The 19,873-nt window shown below is 42.6% G+C and overlaps 1 protein-coding gene across 3 annotated transcripts in view; it reads left to right on the top strand.

Annotated features, from left to right (window-relative positions):
- Positions 1-19,873, top strand: part of LOC136940750 (myosin-11-like) — a 46,792-nt gene that overhangs the window by 11,860 nt on the left and 15,059 nt on the right. For all 3 annotated transcript variants that reach the window (XM_067233032.1, XM_067233034.1, XM_067233033.1), the window contains 17 exons: positions 73-204; positions 592-798; positions 7,287-7,424; positions 7,522-7,645; positions 7,838-8,009; positions 8,263-8,475; positions 8,829-8,973; positions 9,205-9,411; positions 9,672-9,776; positions 9,933-10,085; positions 13,769-14,017; positions 14,272-14,484; positions 15,058-15,270; positions 15,594-15,755; positions 15,929-16,057; positions 17,661-17,749; positions 19,056-19,179. In XM_067233032.1, coding sequence (XP_067089133.1) covers positions 73-204; positions 592-798; positions 7,287-7,424; positions 7,522-7,645; positions 7,838-8,009; positions 8,263-8,475; positions 8,829-8,973; positions 9,205-9,411; positions 9,672-9,776; positions 9,933-10,085; positions 13,769-14,017; positions 14,272-14,484; positions 15,058-15,270; positions 15,594-15,755; positions 15,929-16,057; positions 17,661-17,749; positions 19,056-19,179 — 2,775 coding nt within the window. The remainder of the gene's footprint in view (positions 1-72; positions 205-591; positions 799-7,286; positions 7,425-7,521; positions 7,646-7,837; positions 8,010-8,262; positions 8,476-8,828; positions 8,974-9,204; positions 9,412-9,671; positions 9,777-9,932; positions 10,086-13,768; positions 14,018-14,271; positions 14,485-15,057; positions 15,271-15,593; positions 15,756-15,928; positions 16,058-17,660; positions 17,750-19,055; positions 19,180-19,873) is intronic.

The raw sequence follows: 19,873 nt of genomic DNA, 5'->3' as shown, positions 1-19,873 counted from the left end.
CTCACACCTAACACTTGGTGACGCTACCATTGTTGGGGTTTTGACTGGATGTCTCTGTTGTCCATTTCCCAGGTCAAGCCCCTCCTCCAGGTGACTAGACAGGAAGAAGAGATGGGTCAGAAGGATCAAGAACTTCAACAGGCCAAGGAGGTGGCACAGAAGAGTCAGACTGAGCTGAAAGAGATCACCCAGAAACACATACAGGTGAGACACACACGTACTTACTCATTCCTACACAAGTGGCACAGAGATATGCATATATGTCTACACACATATGCAGATACAGTACACACGCAGGTGAATTGATGCACGTGTCACAGGTGTCATTGCATTGCCCATCAGTATTGAGTCCTGATCTTGCGCACACCAGGGTTCCAACTTGGTTTCTCTGACCTACGAATGTGACGGACCACCAGCTTTATCCAGCTACACCACAAAAAAGCTAGCTATTCAATGGTGCGGGTGGGCCATATTTATACTGAGGAGTGAATTTAACCCATTCAACTTTGTTACACATGCATGAAAATGCATTTATCCAGACACACACAGGGACACACACAAACAGTTGACACACACACTCCCTATCCCTAGCTGGAGAAGGAGCACACTCAGCTCCAGGAGAAGCTCAATGCAGAAACAGAGCTATATGCCGAGGCGGAGGAGATGAGGGTTCGTTTGGAGTCAAAGAAGCAGGAGTTGGAGGAGGTGCTGCATGAAATGGAGGCCCGGTTGGAGGAGGAGGAGGAGCGCAGCCAGAGCCTCCAGCAGGAGAAGAGACACATGGAGCAGCAGCTACAGGTGGGAGACAAAATGGCCGACCTCTTAAAGAACTTAATTAGTTAGGAGTTAGTGTCTCTGGAAGAAGAGGATGAATGTGAGTTATAATGTGGCAAAAAGTCTTCCTGTGTTCACTATCTCATATGATAGCTAAAAGGACCAAATGTAGTCGTAGTCGTGTGTAATCAAACAGCAAGGTAGTCAGCCATTCAGTTGATAATGGGTTTGACCAAAAACAAAAGCACATTATAGCTTTTTACAATCGCTATGACAAATTTTTCAATACTTGCGTCACATTTTCAAAACTCTTCATACAGTTCTCCTAACCAACTTTTAGCTTGGCAAGCAGTTATTTCCCCATCCAAAATGCACTAAAACTACTAAAACACTTCATACATGTCTCATATTTACATTTAGTCATTTAGCAGACGCTCTTATCCAGAGCAACTTAAGAGCGACAGTAAGTACAATGACATTCCCCCCGAGGCAAGTAGGGTGAAGCGCCTTGCGAAGAATGACACCTCTCTAGAATTAAGTTTAGTAGTTTAGAATTAATTGCAGTATGTATTTCAGGAATAATTCAGACATGATGCAATATGCATCAATATGACATATTGACAAATATTACAGTTTTTTACAATCACTGACACTAATTTCAGAACCTTGATGTCCTTTTTCATAACTGTAGATATAAAACTCGAAACAGTCATTACTTGTAACACAGACTGTCACAAAGCATAGCATTGCATGTTCATATCTTTAAAGACACCTTGCGCATGCAGAATCATTAGTTCAAATAACTAATTTGTCATGAAATACCATCGGAACATCAACACACAAGATAAACATAGTTTCATGAAGTAGTTGTTTATACAATCATTAAATATTGTACTACAAAATATGTGATACATGTTTCATAAGATACTACATCCCCATAAATGGACTAAGAGAGAATACTAAAAACAGTGGAATCATTGAGCAAAATCAGAAATGTATTGATGAAATACAATCAAATAACATTTATTTTTTGTATCAAAGCAAACATAATTAGCTACAAAAAAAAACTATGCTACAGTACTTGAACATTACATTTACATTACATTTATGCATTTAGCCATTTTTCCAAAGCGACTTCCAAGAGAGAGCTTTACAAAAGTGCATAGGTCACTGATCATAACAACGAGATACCCCCGAACATTGCGAGCAGCCAAAACATGAAGCATACATTGTGAAAACCAAATAAGTGCCAAAGGGAAGAACCATAAGAGCATGCAGTTAAACAAGTTACAATTAAACAACATGAAACTCAAAAGTGCAGGTGTACCTGTAGAAAAACAATCAACAGTAAAAAAAAAAATATTTCACAGCGAGTACAGGAATTTAAATCCGTTACAACCAACCAACAAGAGCAACAAGTCTCTCAATAAGAGTCTTTGTGATCCTGGAGGAAACTAACATCAGGTTTAGCCAAGCATTCCCAAGTGCCGTTGTACTCCCGGAACAAGTGCGTCTTGAGCAACATGTACTGCAGTGTTCCTCACCTGGCTCAAAAAACAAACAAACAAAGCAAAATAAAGGATTTATTACTCTCCTACATTTCCATCAACCCTGTCTTGTGGATTTGGCCACAAGTTTTCATCCACATCGAAATAGATGTTTTCATTTGCTAGAGATTATAAACGCATCCCTTAGAACTGGTGTCTTCCCAGATTCCTTCAAAACAGCTGTTGTAAAGCCCCTATTAAAGAAACACAAATTGGATAACAGTATACTTGCAAATTACAGACCAATATCAAACCTTCTATTTCTTACTAAAGTACTGGAAAATATAGTATTAGTCCAATTAAATTCTTTTCATGAAGAAAATAACATCCTGGAAGTCTCGCAGTCAGGTTTCAGGAAATATCACAGTACTGAAACTGCTCTCACCAAAATAATTAGCGACCTCAGGCTAAACTCTGATGCAAATAAAGTCTCTATCCTTATCCTGTTATATCTCAGTGCAGCATTTGATACCACTGACCACGGAATCCTAATCAATAGACTGGAAAAGCTTATTGGGTTCACGGATAGTGTATTGAACAGGATGAAATCATATATCAGAGGAAGGAAGTTTTATGTTAGTTTAGGAGACCATAGGTCTAAGAAACATGAGAACTGCTACGGGGTTGCTCAAGGAAGCTGCTTAGGTCCATTACTTTTTTCTCTTTATATGTTACCAATCGGCGACATAATCAGAGAACATTACATAGATTTCCATAGCTATGCGGATGACACACAACTACAGTACTGTGCAAAAGTCTTAGGCACAATAAAAAATAAAAAAGGTTAAGGAAAAATGCTTTAAGAAATAATGACATAAAAAATTTTTACAAAAAGTTGAGCAAAATTGCACTATTATACTGCTGCACAAATTATATTACATATATTTCTTTGATTAAACGTTGCATCCAAATCTGATACACTTAAACGAAAAAATGCAGCAACATTAAATTTAGATTGACTATAATTCTAATGTATTTTTACTACAAATAGGTACAGTACAAAACTTTCTGCATCACTATTAGTATCCTCATCTGCCTCCTCACCAACGAGACACCAGAGATGTCGCTTACTAATTAATAAACTGCTTTGCGCAATTCCTGTGTTGTTCTGAATTACGATTAAATAATAATAATAAAAGCTGCCCTTGTGTACACACCGCCCTCATCGAAACATGTAATTCAAGAAAAGCTGTAGCATTTAATTGAAGAAATACAGTATAAGACATTATTTGTGTAAAAAATCTTGGGTGCCCAAGACTTATGCACAGTACTGTATATATATCCACTGAACCCAACGATGCAACAGCCATAAATTCAATTACGAACTGCTTGTCGGCAATAAACAAATGGATGAATGATAACTTTCTTAAATTAAATTAAGACAAAACTGAAGTCCTACTATGTGGCCTCAAATCCAAAAGAGAGATGCTAACTAAGAATCTAGGAGGTTTAACCTCCTGGCTTAAACCAGATGGGACAAGTCTCGGTGTAATCCTGGACTCAGATTTGAATTTCAACTCTCACATTAATAAAGTGACCAAAACAGCTTTCTTTCACCTGAGGAATATGGCGAACGTACGACCATTCATAAACCAAAATGATGCAGAGAAGTTAATTAATGCTTTTATATCCAGCCGGCTGGACTACTGTAACGCACTTTTCGCTGGTCTTCCCAAGAAAACCACTGAAACACTACAGCTCATTCAAAATTCTGCAGCTAGATTATTACTAAAAGTAGAGAACACACTAGTCCTGTCCTAGCTACTTTACACTGGCTCCCTGTTACCTTCAGAATTGACTTTAAGGTCAATTCTGGTCAAGGTCCTCACATACAAAGCTCTAAACGGACAAGGACCTAGCTACATTGCTAACTCTCTTATAAACTATACACCAGCTAGAATAGCCTAACCAGACCCTCGTACATTTCATTTGTACAGAGGGTCTGGGATTGCTCCATTGACAAGCGTTAACTTCCTTGAAGGGGGGTACTCTGTTGAAGTTTAAAACTATTGGATCTGCTCAGAGCCACTCTGATCTGCCATAACCAATCGCTAGCATTCGCCTTAGCCAACTCCTTCACCACTACTGTAACGGAGCTAGCTGCCGTAGCTGGAAAATCAAACTTTTCCCGAACCCCGTGGGGAGGAGGGCCACAACATCATGGGCCACCAACAAAACTCAGCAAGGATTGTTCTTGCTTCGGCTTTAACTTATGGATATTCGGCAGCGTTGCCACAACAGACCGAATAGCTTTGCTCGCATCTTTCTCCGCCGCCATTACTGAACTACAACTCAAACTAATGCACGACATCAACGTCATCGTTCTCAGCCACTCCCTCTGTTCCCAGACCTAGTACAGGAGCAAAATTAAAAATGAGCGGAAGTACGTAGGAGGGCAGAGCCAGGCCACAGCTAGAACACTGCGATCATCAAATGCAGGCCTATTAGAGGTCACCAGAAGCAGTCATAAGAAGATTGGTGATTCAGCCTTTGTCAATTACCCCTCAAAACTATGGAACAAATTACCCATAAATATTAGGGAAGCAAACACGCTAGACATTTTTAAAAGACAGCTTAAAACCTATCTTTTTACCAAAGCATTTAACTAATTTGATCTCAGAAGGGCTTTACTACATTTATTAGTTATATTATTGTTTTTATAGATTTTTTTGATTCCCGCAAATATTGCGGCTTGTGTTTTGACTTGTACTATTGCTTATATTGATTGTGTCACATTTTATTTATTTTATTGAGTTACATTTTATTTATATTGGGAAACCACAAAGACTGTGTCTCGAGACACCGCAAAGACTGCGGCTCGAGATACCGCAAAGACTGCGGCTTGTGTGTTTTGGATTCCCGCAAAGACTGCGGCTTGTATTTTGTTGAGTAACATTTTTATTTATATTGGGGAAACCACAAAGACTGTGGCTTGAGATACCGCAAAGACTGTGGCTCGAGTCACTGCAAAGACTGTGGCTTGTTTTGGGAAACCACAAAGACTGTGGCTCAAGTTACTGCAAAGACTGTGGCTTCTTTTGGGAAACCACAAAGACTGTGGCTCGAGTTACTGCAAAGACTGTGGCTTGTTTTGGGAAACCACAAAGACTGTGGCTCGAGATACCGCAAAGACTGTGGCTCGAGATACTGCAAAGACTGCGGCTTGTATGTTTATACTGGAAAACCACAAAGACTGTGGCTCGAGATACCGCAAAGACTGCGGCTTGTGTGTTTTGGATTCCCGCAAAGACTGTGGCTTGTATTTTTTTTTTAGTTACATTTTTATTTATATTGGGAAACCACAAAGACTGTGGCTCGAGATACCGCAAAGACTGTGGCTCGAGTCACTGCAAAGACTGTGGCTTGTTTTGGGAAACCACAAAGACTGTGGCTCGAGATACTGCAAAGACTGTGGCTCGAGTTACTGCAAAGACTGTGGCTTGTTTTGGGAAACCACAAAGACTGTGGCTCGAGATACCGCAAAGACTGTGGCTCGAGATACCGCAAATACTGCGGCTTGTGTGTTTTGGATTCCCGCAAAGACTGTGGCTTGTATTTTATTAATTTTTATTATTACTTTTATCACTTGTATTATTGTTTTTATTGATTTTATGTAAAACACCGTGAGCTGCAATTCTTGTATGAAATGTGCTATATAAATAAAGTCTTATTATTCATTTGACAAACATCTCTGAAAGAATCTCCAGGCATGGCGAATCCTGGCCTGACACTGGTCTGCGTGATGTAATTGCATGCCTCATCCATGGCCTGGAGAAGAGTAACTTGTTCATGAGGGTGTCTATCGTACACCTCCATTTGAAGAACAATTCCTCAATAGGGTTGAGGAAGAGAGAGTATGGGGGCAAGTACAAGGCTGTAAATTGACAAAGCAATTACAAGGCCCGCATACCTACAGGTGCTGCTGGTTTTCAAATCTGAAAACATGATGGTTTAGTACAATTTGTTTATGTTTCATGGAAATTGGTGTCAATGGATTTCGTTATACTGAAACTTTCATGTTCTAAACTTGGAATATTGTTTGTCAGTTTCTATAAAACTATGCATTAAGAGTAATGCAACAGTTACTTATCATTTTGAGCAGTAGTATCAATTGACAGTTAGATCATTGTAATGTAAGGAAATGACAGACATTTCAGATGTTATGTGTGAATTGCATTTTTAAATCGTAATACTTTGATGTTAAGTTGTGTCATTTTGAACAGATGATTATAGTTCAATGAACAAATGATCTAAGGTTGTACACCATCTATCGAAACAGTAGCAATGCTAAACAACCCTGTCTTCTACAGTTGGCCACAGGTTCTCATCTACATAATATTTTATGTAATCTTGGGCAATACAACTAGTCCATCCCTGACTATCTTCTGCCGATATGTCCTGGCAACCAGCTTTCATTGCAGGAGAGGAGTTAATTTATCTAATTGTTTTGATAGTATTTCACTTTTCTGATTGAGAATACATTTCAATATTACTATAGAAATGTTGCAAATTGTTGTGGTCAATTCAGTTATGTTTAGAATAAATTTAACAGTTTTGAGTATGTAAAAATGGGCTTGTGGGTACATTTATTTTTGGTGGTGTTTGTGTCTGTGTGCGAACATAATTAATGGGATTTGAAAGATGTTGTTTATGATTGTATTTTGTGCCAAAGCAATGAAAAATGATCCACAGTTTAGCCCACATAGATTGCTCACTGTATGAAGAGTTTTGAAAATGTGACCTAAGTATTGAGAAAATAGGTCTTAATAAACTGTACTACTGTTCAGTCTTATCCTGTTCCTTTTCCAGCTACCTTGAAATAGGCCAAACTTAAAAGTTGCAGGGCTGCTGGCTTGAATCACTATTGATATCAATAGATTAGTATCTATTGATATCAATAGTATATAGCTTTTAACAATAGAAAATAAAATGTTCTCTATCTTCTTATCTCTGGTTCTGTGGCAGGACTTGGAGGCCCATCTGGCTGGGGAGGAGGATGCCCGGCAGAAGCTGCAACTGGAGAAGGTCACCACCGAGGGCAATGTCAAGAAACTAGAAGAGGACATTCTGGTCATGGTGGACCAGAACAACAAACTGCTCAAGGTGCGTGTATGTGTGTGGAGGGGTATTTGCATGTTTTTTATGTGTGTGTGTGTCATCACCCTTAATCACAATGCCATTATTCTACTCCTTAACTTAGGAGCGGAAGCTTCTAGAAGAGAGAGTGGCGGATTTCAGCTCCAACCTTGCAGAGGAGGAGGAAAAATCTAAGAACTTGACCAAGCTGAAAAACAAACATGAGTCCGTGATTTCTGACCTGGAAGGTCAGTTTCTGATCCTTGACCCCTCCATGAACCTTTAGACCCTACTTATTTAAAACACCCTATTTTGGTGATCAGGCCAGCTTAGTGGCCTGCATAGTGATGCATAGCTTTAATCTTGTAATATATATTATTTGCTGTAGTTATTTAAATGCATTTAATTGAATCCTGATGCACTGTACCTATGTGTTCCAGTGCAAATGAAGAAAGAAGAGAAAGGAAGACAGGATGTGGAGAAGGCCAAGAGGAAGCTGGAAGGGGAGCTGGCTGACCTCCAGGAGCAGCTAGCCGACCTACAGGCCCAGATAGCCGAGCTCAGGTCCCAGCTTACTGATAAAGGGGAGGAGTTGCAGGCCATGCAGGCTCGGTAAAAAACACTGATGCAGCTGGCTAAGATCTGTAGCACCGCAAGCTTGGAACATGCTAAATGTTTTAGCCCCTCAAGCTATAAACGGTCTTGCCTGACTGAACTCGCGCTAAGCTTCATAACAGCTCCAACTAGGAACATGTTACTATCTTGAGGTGTAGCACAGCAAGCTACCTTCTATCTATGTGTTTCTTCCCCTCCCTCCTTATCCCCCTACATCCCTCTCCTCCTCCCTTCTTTCTTTCGGAGCCAGTCTGGAAGAGGAGAGCGGGCAGCGCGCGATGGTGGTCAAGCGTGTGCGGGAGCTGGAGGCCCTGTTGGGAGAGGTGCAGGAGGACTTGGAGGCAGAGAGAGGGGCGAGGGGGAAAGCCGAGGCTGCCCGCCGGGACCTGGGGGAGGAGCTGAATGCCCTGCGCTCTGAGCTGGAGGACACCCTGGACACCACTGCTGCCCAGCAGGAGCTCAGGTCAGAAACGCAGGGTCATGGTCCTGTGGTGACCTCACACTGACTGCATGGCCAATGTATGCCGAAAATGTATGCCGAAAATGGCTGCCTAGGTAGGCTCTCCTGCCAAAGTAAATTCCTTGTCTGTGCAAACTTTCATGGCGAATAAAAACCCATTCTGATTCTGATTCTGATGCCCATGACCGTATACTAATCATTCATAACTGGACAGAAAAATGTAATTTAAGAGGTGGTGGTCTGATTAACACTTGTGAAAGACTAAAGGACACCTTGGGTATACTTGGCCAGTAATCTGTGCATTTCTGATGCCCAATGTGTACTATGTCACTATGAATGGTTGTTGTCACTTCCAGGGCGAAGCGCGAGCAGGAAGTGATTATGTTGAAGAAGACCATGGAGGAGGAGGTGCGCAGTCACGAAGCCCAGGTCCAAGACATGAGACAGAAACACACCCAGGCTGTGGAGGAACTGAGTGAACAACTGGACCAGGCCAAGAGGGTACACAGTGCACATTCATACACACATACACACTCACATATACACACACACTCACACATTATGTACTAACAATCATATTTGCCTAAATGGACACACACCAATAATCTCAATTACATCCTCTCAATTTAGACTTCAACCGCCCCCCAAAAGGTAGATCTGAGCCCAGTTAACCCCTATGATCACTTTTCTCCATCATTTTTCTCTCCCTCTCCTCATCCCTCCATCCTCTAGGTCAGGGCCAGCCTGGAGAAGGCAAAACAGGCTCTGGAGAAGGATTCATTGGACCTAGGTGCAGACCTTCACTCACTGACCAGCGCTAAGCAGGAAGTGGAACACAAGAAGAAGAAGGTAGAGTCCCTGCTGGCTGACCTGCAGTCACGCTTCAAAGAAAGCGAGACGCAGAAAGGGGAGCTGGGAGATAGAGTCTTCAAGATAACCGTGAGTGTTCAGTTCGACTCATTCTCCCTGTTTTTCTGCCTCCTGATAAAGAGAGACTCCTGTACTCCTGTACAGACTCCTGTACTGTACTCCTGTACTCTGTCTCTGTCCCTCTACCCCTCTTTTTATCACTTCTAATTTGTTTGTCTAATTTTTTGATATCCAACTTCTCATTTACAGTATAAAGGTGTCCCTCCCCCCTCCCCCTCCCCCCCCCCCCTCCCCCTCCCTCTCCCTCTCCCTCTCTCTCTCTCTGTCAGGCGGAGTTGGACAGTGTGACCAGTCTTCTGAGTGAGGCAGATGGGAAAAACATCAAGTTGAGTAAAGACGTGACCAGCCTGGGCTCTCAGCTGCAGGATGCACAGGTGATAGAGAGACACACATTGCAGATAACACTGATCTTTTTGTCTTTTCTCTGCTGTAAATTTTGTGGCTAATGTGGAATTTATCTGCATCTCTCTCCCCCTCTCTCTCTCTCTCCTCCCTTCTGCCTTTGTTCTTTCACCCCCCGGTGTCTCCAGGAGCTGCTGGCTGATGAGACTCGTCAGAAGCTGAGTGTGTCTGGGCGCCTGCGCCAGATGGAGGACGAAAGGAACAACCTGCTGGAGCAGCTGGAGGAGAAGACGGAGGCCAAAAGGAACGTGGAGAGACAGGTGTCCAGCCTCAACATGCAGGTCAGTACTGGTACAGACAGGCAGGTAGCCAGGCAGGCAGACTGTTACCACCACATCACGCACAAAGAGATGACACTACCAATACGTCATTATTCACCACACGATTCTATGGAAGCAAATCGTGACCAAAATTAAAATGCATTTCCAGAAATGCATTTTAATTTAAAGAATGTGGCTGCATTATTTGACTCATAAATGAAATTAGTAATCAATCATCCAATTTGCATTTGCATTTTCTTCTTCAAGAGCGCTCAATCTTTCACTTAATTAAAATGAAAAATAAATAGACATTTGAGATTTAATTTTCAAAATATGCCCCAGCAAATAGATACCAAAATTCAATTTGAAATGTAAAATTTGAAAATTAAAATGCATTTCCAGAAATGCTTTTTCATTTTAAGAATGTGGCTGCATTATTGGACTCAAATTTGAAAATTAAAATGTATTTCCAGAAATGCTTTTTCATTTTAAGAATGTGGCTGCATTATTTGACTCATAAATGAAATTAGTAATCAATCATCTTATTTGCATTTTCTTCTTCAAGACTGCACATTTTATGCCATAATCAAAAAGAAAACAGAGCAGACTTTTCATTTTCGTGTTCTGCCCGCAAAGAACTGCCCATAATTCAAAAACGAAAATGCATTCTGAGCGGCGCAGCAGAGTGACGTCAGTAGCCGCTCTTCTTCAGCTCCCTGCTGACCGAGCTACCCATCTTGTTCGGTAGGGGGCGGTGTGCACATCTGCATTGCATTACATTGCAAATGTGCCGGGAAATTGATTGAATTGCCGGGTCTTTAGAGCAGCGTTCCCCAACCGGTGCCCACCGGTACCGGTCCATGGGTCATTTTGTACCGGGCCGCACAGAAAAGAATTAATAACATTATTTCCTTGTAATTGATTATCAGAGTCTGAAAGACGTTTTATTCTGAAAAATTACCGGATTTTCCTTCTCCGCGGGCCTTTTCCCTTGAGCAAAAAAGCTGTGCAAAGACGTTTGTTTACTTATTTTTTAGCAAGTTTGTGGGCTTTATTGCGGTAACTATCACACGCGTCTCTTCCTCTTGACACATGACAGTGATAGTTACCACTCAATGAAGCCTGTTTGAGACAACAACTCTATCGGTGTTTTGGATGAAGGCTATCCTGAGATCGCCACTAAAGCACTGAAAACCCTGCTTCCATTTCCAACATCAAGCGGCATTTTCTGCCGTGACAGCAATCAAACAAAATTATGGAATAAACTGGATATAAGGAACGCATTTCGGGTGTCACTGTCGTAGCTTATAGTCTTGCTTACACACACATATCGAAAGCTAGCTAGTAACAATATAACGATGGAAAACCAGGCTAAGAAACTTAAAGATGGGCTTGAAAAATTAAGAGACAAAAATACATCACATTCACTAGACAAGGTTTTGTCAATTGAAAAAACGGCTATGTTTATTTTACATAAAACTCAAAAAACTATTTTTCGCTCAAATCAGCTAAACTATTTTTCTTGCGCGCTCTGCGCGCTCGCATTAGGTGTGGAAGTCACTAACTGGGATCACATCAAACCCAGAATGTGCACGCATTAGCAGCGCAGCTGTCCAGGGCCTATCTTTCCTCCAGTCCGTCCCTGCCGGTCCGTGAAAATATGTCTTACATGAAAGCGGTCCGTGGCGCAAAAAAGGTTGGGGACCGCTGCTTTAGAGGACGCATCACAGATCATGGCGCTCCCTCAAATTGTGCAAACATTGTTAGAATTAGCTGAGCAGGTAGAATCTAATAATATATCTGAGTCTGATGCCCGTGACCGAGTAGAACAAGTCATAGAGAGCTTGGCTGCATACTCTGCCGTCACAGATTTACACTTTAATAGTAGCTCTGCCACTGTTTTAGTCATTGTTTGACATCAAGTTGCTCAGTCTGTGATGCGTCCTCTAAAGACCCGGCGATTCAATCAATTTCCCGGCACATTTGCAATGTAATGCAATGCAGGTGTGCACACCGCCCCCTACCGAACAAGATGGTTAGCTCGGTCAGCAGTGAGCTGAAGAAGAGCGGCTACTGACGTCACTGCTGCGCCGCCCAGAATGCATTTTCGTTTTCGAATTATGGGCAGTTCTTTGCTAGCCTGGTCCTAACCAAACTCTCGTACATTGCATTTGTACAGAGAGTCTGGCCTCGCTCCATTGACTTCCTTGTAGGCGGGTACTCTGTTGAAGTTTAAAACTATTGGATCAGCCCAGAGCCACTCTGATCTGCCATAACCAATCGCTAGCGTTCGCCTTAGCCAATTCCTTCACCACTACTGTAACAGAGCTAGCTGCCGTAGCTGGAAAATCAAACTGTTCCCGAACCCCGTGGGGAGGAGGGCCACAACATCATGGCCACCAACAAAACTCAGCAAAACTTTTTCTTGCTCCGGCTTTAGCTGTTGGATATTCGGCACAACGGACCGAATGGCTTTGCTCGCATCTTTCTCCGCCGCCATTACGGAACTACAACACAAACTAGCGCACGACATCAACGTCATTGTTCTCAGCCACTCCCTCTGTTCGCTGATTCGCCGGTAGAAAATCAACCTGAAAAATCTGACTTACGTACCTCATGGCCAGACCTATGTACAGAAGCAAAAATAAAATCGAGCGGAAGTTAGGAGGGCAGAGCCAGGCTAGTTCTTTGCGGGCAGAACACGAAAATGAAAAGTCCGCTCTGTTTTCTTTTTGATTATGGCATAAAATGTGCAGACTTGAAGAAGAAAATGCAAATAGGATGATTGATTACTAATTTCATTTATGAGTCAAATAATATCAATAGGGAGTCAGGTGGCTGAGCGGTGAGGGAATCGGGCTAGTAATCCGAAGGTTGCCAGTTCAATTCCCGGTCATGCCAACTGACGTTGTGTCCTTGGGCAAGGCACTTCACCCTGCTTGCCTCGGGGGAATGTCCCTGTATTTACTGTTAGTCGCTCTGGATAAGAGCGTCCGCTAAATGACTAAATGTAAATGTAAATAATGCAGCCACATTCTTAAAATGAAAAAGCATTTCTGGAAATACATTTTAATTTTCAAATTTGAGTCCAATAATGCAGCCACATTCTTAAAATGAAAAAGCATTTCTGGAAATGCATTTTAATTTTCAAATTTGAGTCCAATAATGCAGCCACATTCTTAAAATGAAAAAGCATTTTAATTTTCAAATTTTACATTTCAAATTGAATTTTGGTATCTATTTGCTGGGGCATATTTTGAAAATTAAATCTCAAATGTCTATTTCTTTTTCATTTTAATTAAGTGAAAGATTGATCACTCTTGAAAAAGAAAATGCAAACGCAAATAGGATGATTGATTACTAATTCCATTTATGAGTCAAATAATGCAGCCACATTCTTAAAATGAATATGCATTTCTGGAAATGCATTATAATGCATTTTAGATTTGTTTCCATACATTTACATTACATTTACATTTAGTCATTTAGCAGACGCTCTTATCCAGAGCGACTTACAGTAAGTACAGGGACATTCCCCCTCAGTTTGCATGACCGGGAATCGAACTGGCAACCTTCGGATTACTAGTCCGACTTCCTCACCGCTCAGCCAACTGACTCCCATACGATTCAGTTTGAGAGTTTTTAAAGAATTATGATAAACATCTAAAACACATAATCACCCACATTACCCTGCTCCCTCCCAGCTGTCTGACGCCAAGAAGAAGTTCGAATATATATCAGGGACAGTCGAACAGCTGGAGGAAGTAAGGAAGCGCCTGCAGCGGGAACTCGAGGCAGCAGGTGGAGAGTATGAGGTAAAGGCGTCAGCCTACGACAAGCTGGAGAAGAGCAGGGGCCGGCTGCAGCAGGAGCTGGAGGACCTGCTCATGGACCTGGACAACCAGAGACAGCTGGTTTCCAACCTAGAGAAAAAGCAAAAGAAGTTTGACCAGGTCTGTGATGGCTTGTGAAAGGTTAATTGTTCAGACAAGATGTTTAGTAATAGTTTGTGGGTTGAGTGTGGAATGAGTTGTAAGTGATGCAATTTAGCTCTTGATTATTTTTCTGCTATATGTTGTTTGTTTTTTTTAAACGGTAACAACATTTAAAACAACGGTTTTAGATGGCGCAGTGACAGTCACCCTCAGTCAGCAACTTTTGTTCAGGTGTTTCTCTTCTCCCCTCTCCCACCACCCTTGTCCATTAGATGCTGGCGGAGGAGCGTTCTGTGTCAGCCAAGTGCGGCGAGGAGAGAGACCGGGCGGAGGCGGAGGTCCGGGATAAGGAGACGCAGGCTCTGGCACTGGGACGGGCGCTGGATGAGATGCGCCGCACCCAGGAGGAGGCAGAGAAGAGCAACAAGGCCCTCCGTGCCGAGATGGAGGACCTGATCAACTCCAAGGATGACGTGGGCAAGAACGTGAGACATTCCTTTCTAGAAGACTACGGGGGGCTGAATTGGCATATGGGCAGCATTAAAGAGGTGCTACCCTATCTTTTTCTCCCTTCCTCTCTCACCCCCCCTCCACTCTCCTCCTTCACCCATCCCCACTCCCTACTCCCCACCCATCCTCTACCATCCTCCCCTTTGCTCATCCTTTACCACTTTTAAAGTTACTAGCTACTCAGCATGCCACCATTTTGTTGTTATATCACCAGTTTTTCTCTTGTTGTCTGCTCTCTAGGTTTTCTTGCACCTGTTATGTGCCACCCCATTTAGCCTATCTTGTACACGCTGTCGGTGCGGTGCGCAAGCACAAGGCAATAGGTCTGACACAAATGGGCTAGAATCAAACACTGTACACAAGTAGCACTCATGAGAGTTGTAGGGTCATAGCTTGTAGTGTCACTCACATTGCAATTAATTATTTCAGATGTCTTTAGAGAAGACTACTGTTCTACACTACTGGATGTATAGAGTGATTGTGTTACACCCCAAGCCCGAATATGTTAGCGGGTGCTAACGTAAAGCCCTGTCTACCTCCCTCCCCAGGTCCACGAACTGGAGAAGGCCAAGCGCAGCCTAGAGGCGCTTGTGGAAGAGATGCGCGTCCAGATGGAGGAGCTGGAGGACGAGCTGCAGGTAGCAGAGGATGCCAAGTTGCGTCTGGAGGTCAACAACCAAGCCCTGAGGGCACAGTGCAACCGTGAGCTACAGGCTCGTGACGAGATGGACGAGGAAATGAAGAGGCAGCTCCTCAAACAGGTATCAGTCTGTGAGATAAACTCTACACTGTGTCCCATTACCACTACTTAAATCTCACACCAGCCATTTGAGCTCTTCTACAGTTTTCCTCCCAACTCCCTCTGCCCCCTCTCCCTTTCTCCTCCCGTCTCCAACCCCTCCCTCTTTCTCCTCCCATCTCTCCCCCTCCTCCCTCTGTCTCTTCCCATCTCTTTCCCCTCCTTCCTCTGTCTCCTCCTATCTCCCATTTCTGTCTCCTCCCCTCTCCCCCCCTCTCTCTGTCTCCTCCCATCTCTCTCTGCCCTCTCCCTGTCTCCTCTTATCTCTTCCTCTGTTGCCGGCAGGTACGTGAGCTGGAGGCGGAGCTGGAGGACGAGAGGAAGCAGCGTGGCCTGAACATGGCGGGCAGGAAGAAAATGGAGGGCGAGCTGCAGGACCTGGAGGAGCAGGCAGAGAGCGCAGGCAGGGGGCGGGACGAGGCCGTAAAACAGCTGCGTAAGATCCAGGTCTGGGTTGTATATGCACTGATTGTCATACACACAAAAACACATGGTTCCTAAAACCTTGCTTTCTGGGGCCTGAGATACAGTATATCTCTCCTCCTCCCTACCATTTCCTCTGCTCTGAATTTCCCTAAACCCTTCTTTGCTTCTTCCACCTCTGCTTGTCTCCTTCCCAGGGCCAGATGAAGGACCTCCAGAGGGAGCTTGAGGACTCTCGGGTAGCCCAGAAGGAGGTGCTGGTCTCAGGCAGGGAGTCCGAGAGGAGAGCCAAGGCCTTGGAGGCTGACATCATGCAGCTCCAAGAGGTTTTGTAGACATACACAACCACACGCTGTGTCCCAAAATGTCCAATTCTGCACTTATAACCTCGCTTTCTTTCAGAAGTATGCTCACTTTCTACCCTCTGTCTATCTCTTCCTCTCACCTTGTTTTTACACTATTTAACTTCTGCTATAACCATCCCAAACTTACTATTTACCAACCTACTTACTAATTACCTACTGTACCTACCTACGTACTATTTACCCACCTATCTACCATTTACCTACTTATCTACTTAATATTTACCTACCATTTTCCAACCTACCGATATACTTACTATTTATCCACCTACCAACCTATCCAACTACCTACCATCTCTCTCTATGTACTCCACTTAATCTCCCTTCTATCCCCTTCTTAAAGTATTTTACAATCGCTATGAAAAATTTTTCAATACTTAAAAACAGTTTCCTAAACTCTTGACACAGTTAGCACAACATTTGTCTGTGTTGGCTATACAATTAACACATTTCTTGTTGCTTTGACACAAAATGCAATCGATTTTTACTGCCCAATTTACCAAACCTTTCACACTGTATGTCAGAACAGATAACATCATGTTCAAAACCTAACTTATTGGCTACAGTCAAAGTGAACAGCTGTTCATATTGTGAATTGAAACACAAATATATCCCCTGTATTTTATTCCATTGCTACTGAGAAACAGCTGGTTGAAGTTATGCAAACAAATCACAGCTGATTCCCAACTAGGAAACACTCAGGTGTTGAGGTTCTTTCAATCGCATGACCATATGGTATATGAAGAGGACATCTTTGGGCTGATCTTGTGTGGAAAAAGAACAATATAGAGCAACACCAAGAAAGTAAAAAAAATGCCTGTATGAGGGAGAGGAAGACAAGTACCAGGACAAGGGAGAGGAGTGGGACAAGGGCAAGGGAGAGAGAGAGGAGTTAGAATGCGTGGTGGCGCTCAGAGAAGGGTCAGAGCTAGGGTAACTGATGACATACTGTAAATGGCAGCGATATTGCATATTTCTGTTATCTTGCAATAATGTCCTGTTGCAAATGAAGCCTTTACTGCAGCAATTCTCTGTCTTCTTTTTTTCATAAACCGTACATTCTAAAAAGCTACTCTGAGATGGGTCATTAATTTTTTGTACTGAATTCCTGCAGCAAAAGAAACAAAATGCATGCATTTACTAAACCCAACAAAACAAATGTAGAGGCTTCAAAAGAAACTGCATTGCAAAACACAATCTATGATCCATATACTGTGAAACCTGACACAAAAGAATGCAGTTTCTGTAATTCTATCTGATGTTAGTGTTTTTATGACATTGTGACATTGACTAAATGTTCCTGTTGAAAGAGAACATGTTAGTGCTTTGGTAGACATGGTGTATTGTTTAGTGTATGTGTGTGTTATGAAAATTAGTGTTGGAGTTTAGTTAACAATGTGTGATTTTGAGCATGAAATTAACCGTTTTACCAATCGTGAGTTGTAGGTGCGTTGGTGCGTTAAGAGTTTAGGAAAATTGTTAAAAGTATTGGGAAAAAAAATCTTAGCGATTGTAGAAAACTGTATTACCATCTTCAACCCCCATTCCATCCATCCCCCATTCATAGGGACTGTCCACAGCCGAGAGGACCCGGAAGCAGGCTGAAACAGAGAGAGACGAGCTGTCTGAGGAGCTGGCCAGCAACACGTCTGGGAAGTGAGTGACTGTGTCGGATACAGGCACCCTTGGGCCTTAGGTTGCAAAGGGGTGGAAAGTTTCTGGAAACTTTTCATGGGTTAAGCCTGTTGAGTTAAGCTGGGGAATTTTGGAAATATTCAAAGCTGAGAACTTCACTGGAATGATATACAACATTTACGTTCCCTGTTATAGGCTAACCTGTAATTTAGCTAATTTCCAGTTAATTCTTGTTAATTCCTGTTAATTCCAATGGAAAGCTTCCCATTTAGAAAATTCCAGGAATTTTGCAACCCTACTTGGGCCTGTTACGAACCCTGTGGCTCTAGCAGTCTAGGGTAGGTGGTACAGAGACCCGTAACATTGAACTCATGCAAGTCAGTGCAGTGTATGGCACACAGCGAGAACAATCGACACAGACCAACCAAAGCTACCATCAAACATCAATGTTTAATATAAACACACGGTAAAGGGGGTTAGGGAAAAGGGGTTGAGCTGGACCCAAAACTGAGGTTTTATCATGGAAAACAATCATTTCTGAAAACTCTGGCCAAAGTGGAGATTTCTGAAAACTAAAAAAAGTTTTAGGTTCTCAAACGTCACAGTATGCGACATAAAATGCATCACGTCATGTGAGCGTCCTATGTTTGTAGTAATGTAATCATAGACATATATACATGTCTATGAATGTAATGGGGTCATTTATTTGTGAATCGCGTTACATTTTTGAATCACGAAATACATTTGTGCATCACATTACATTTATTTGTGAATCATCCAAACAAATGAACCTCGCGCCATATTTACTATTGAAAGGAAAAGGAAGTCGATCGTGTTATTCGTAGTTGTTGTTGATTTTGAGAATTCTGATTGGTTTGCAGGGCTTTATCCTTCTTGTTACACTGCCGCCTACAGGTTTGGCATGGTTATGATAGCGCTCAGGGGCGTATTTATGCGGGTTAATGTAAACAGAAACATTTTTGAAAACGATCTTGTGTGTACAACGTTATTTTTGAAAACGGAGGGGCAGAAATATTTGTTTCTGTAAATACCCAGCTATGTGTAAATGTGGCCTGAGACAGTATCTGTAAAGAAGACTGGGAAGGAGAAAGATGTTTCAAACAGCCTCCTCCTTACCAAACCTATGGAGACAATAACCCTGCCTGTATACTGATCCAGTTTATTTTTGTCACCCTCCTCCTTCTCTCATCCTCTTCTTTCTCCTCCCTTCCACGTCTCCCCTTCATCCTTTTTCCTTCCTCCTCCTCTCCTTCCCCTAATTTGCCCTAATCTCCTGCCACCCTTCTCCTATTCCTCTCCTCCTCAGGTCAGCTTTCTCTGATGACAAGCGGCGCCTGGAGGCCAGGATCAGTCAGCTGGAGGAGGACCTGGAGGAGGAGCAGGCCAACGTGGAAACTCTCAATGACCGCCTCAGGAAGACCCAACAGCAGGTGGTACAGCATGTGCACTAGGAAGGATATAGGGAAGAAGAATGTGTACAGGGAAGGGTATAAAGGAGAAGTGTGTACTAGGAAGGGAATAAGGAGAAGGAAGGTGTACTAGGAAGGGTAACAAGGAGTGTGTACTAGAAAGAGTATGGAGAGATCTGTCCACTGGGAAAAGGATTGCACTACGAACAGTTTAGAGATGACTATGGACTAGGTAGTGCATAGAAAGGACTGCACTAGAGAGGGTATAGGGAGGAGTGTGTGCTAGAGGGGATATAATAATAATAATAAGACTTTATTTATATAGCACATTTCATACAAGAATTGCAGCTCAAAGTGCTTTACATAAAATCAATAAAAATAATACTATAAGTAATAAAACCCTTCTGAACACAGGCCGCAGTCTTTGCGGTAATCCAGAACAATCTCAGACCTTTTGCAGAGCAGTCCAGAACCTATGTTACTCAAGCCTTTTGATTCAAATCCTAAACACACAATCTCAGACCTTTTGCAGAGCAGTCCAGAACCTATGTTGCTCAAGCAGGGTTTCCTGCAGCACTTTTCAGTTAAGGCGGCTGCCTAAGCAACACACGCCTGCCGCCTTAACTACGTTGTCCAAAAAATATATGTATATATACAGTTAGGTCCATAAGTATTTGGACATTGACACAATTTTCAGCATTTTGGCTCTGTATAC

This window comes from Osmerus mordax, chromosome 3, assembly GCF_038355195.1.
Source record: "Osmerus mordax isolate fOsmMor3 chromosome 3, fOsmMor3.pri, whole genome shotgun sequence".
Classification (NCBI taxonomy): domain Eukaryota; kingdom Metazoa; phylum Chordata; class Actinopteri; order Osmeriformes; family Osmeridae; genus Osmerus; species Osmerus mordax.
This window is presented reverse-complemented; position numbering and strand designations above follow the sequence as displayed.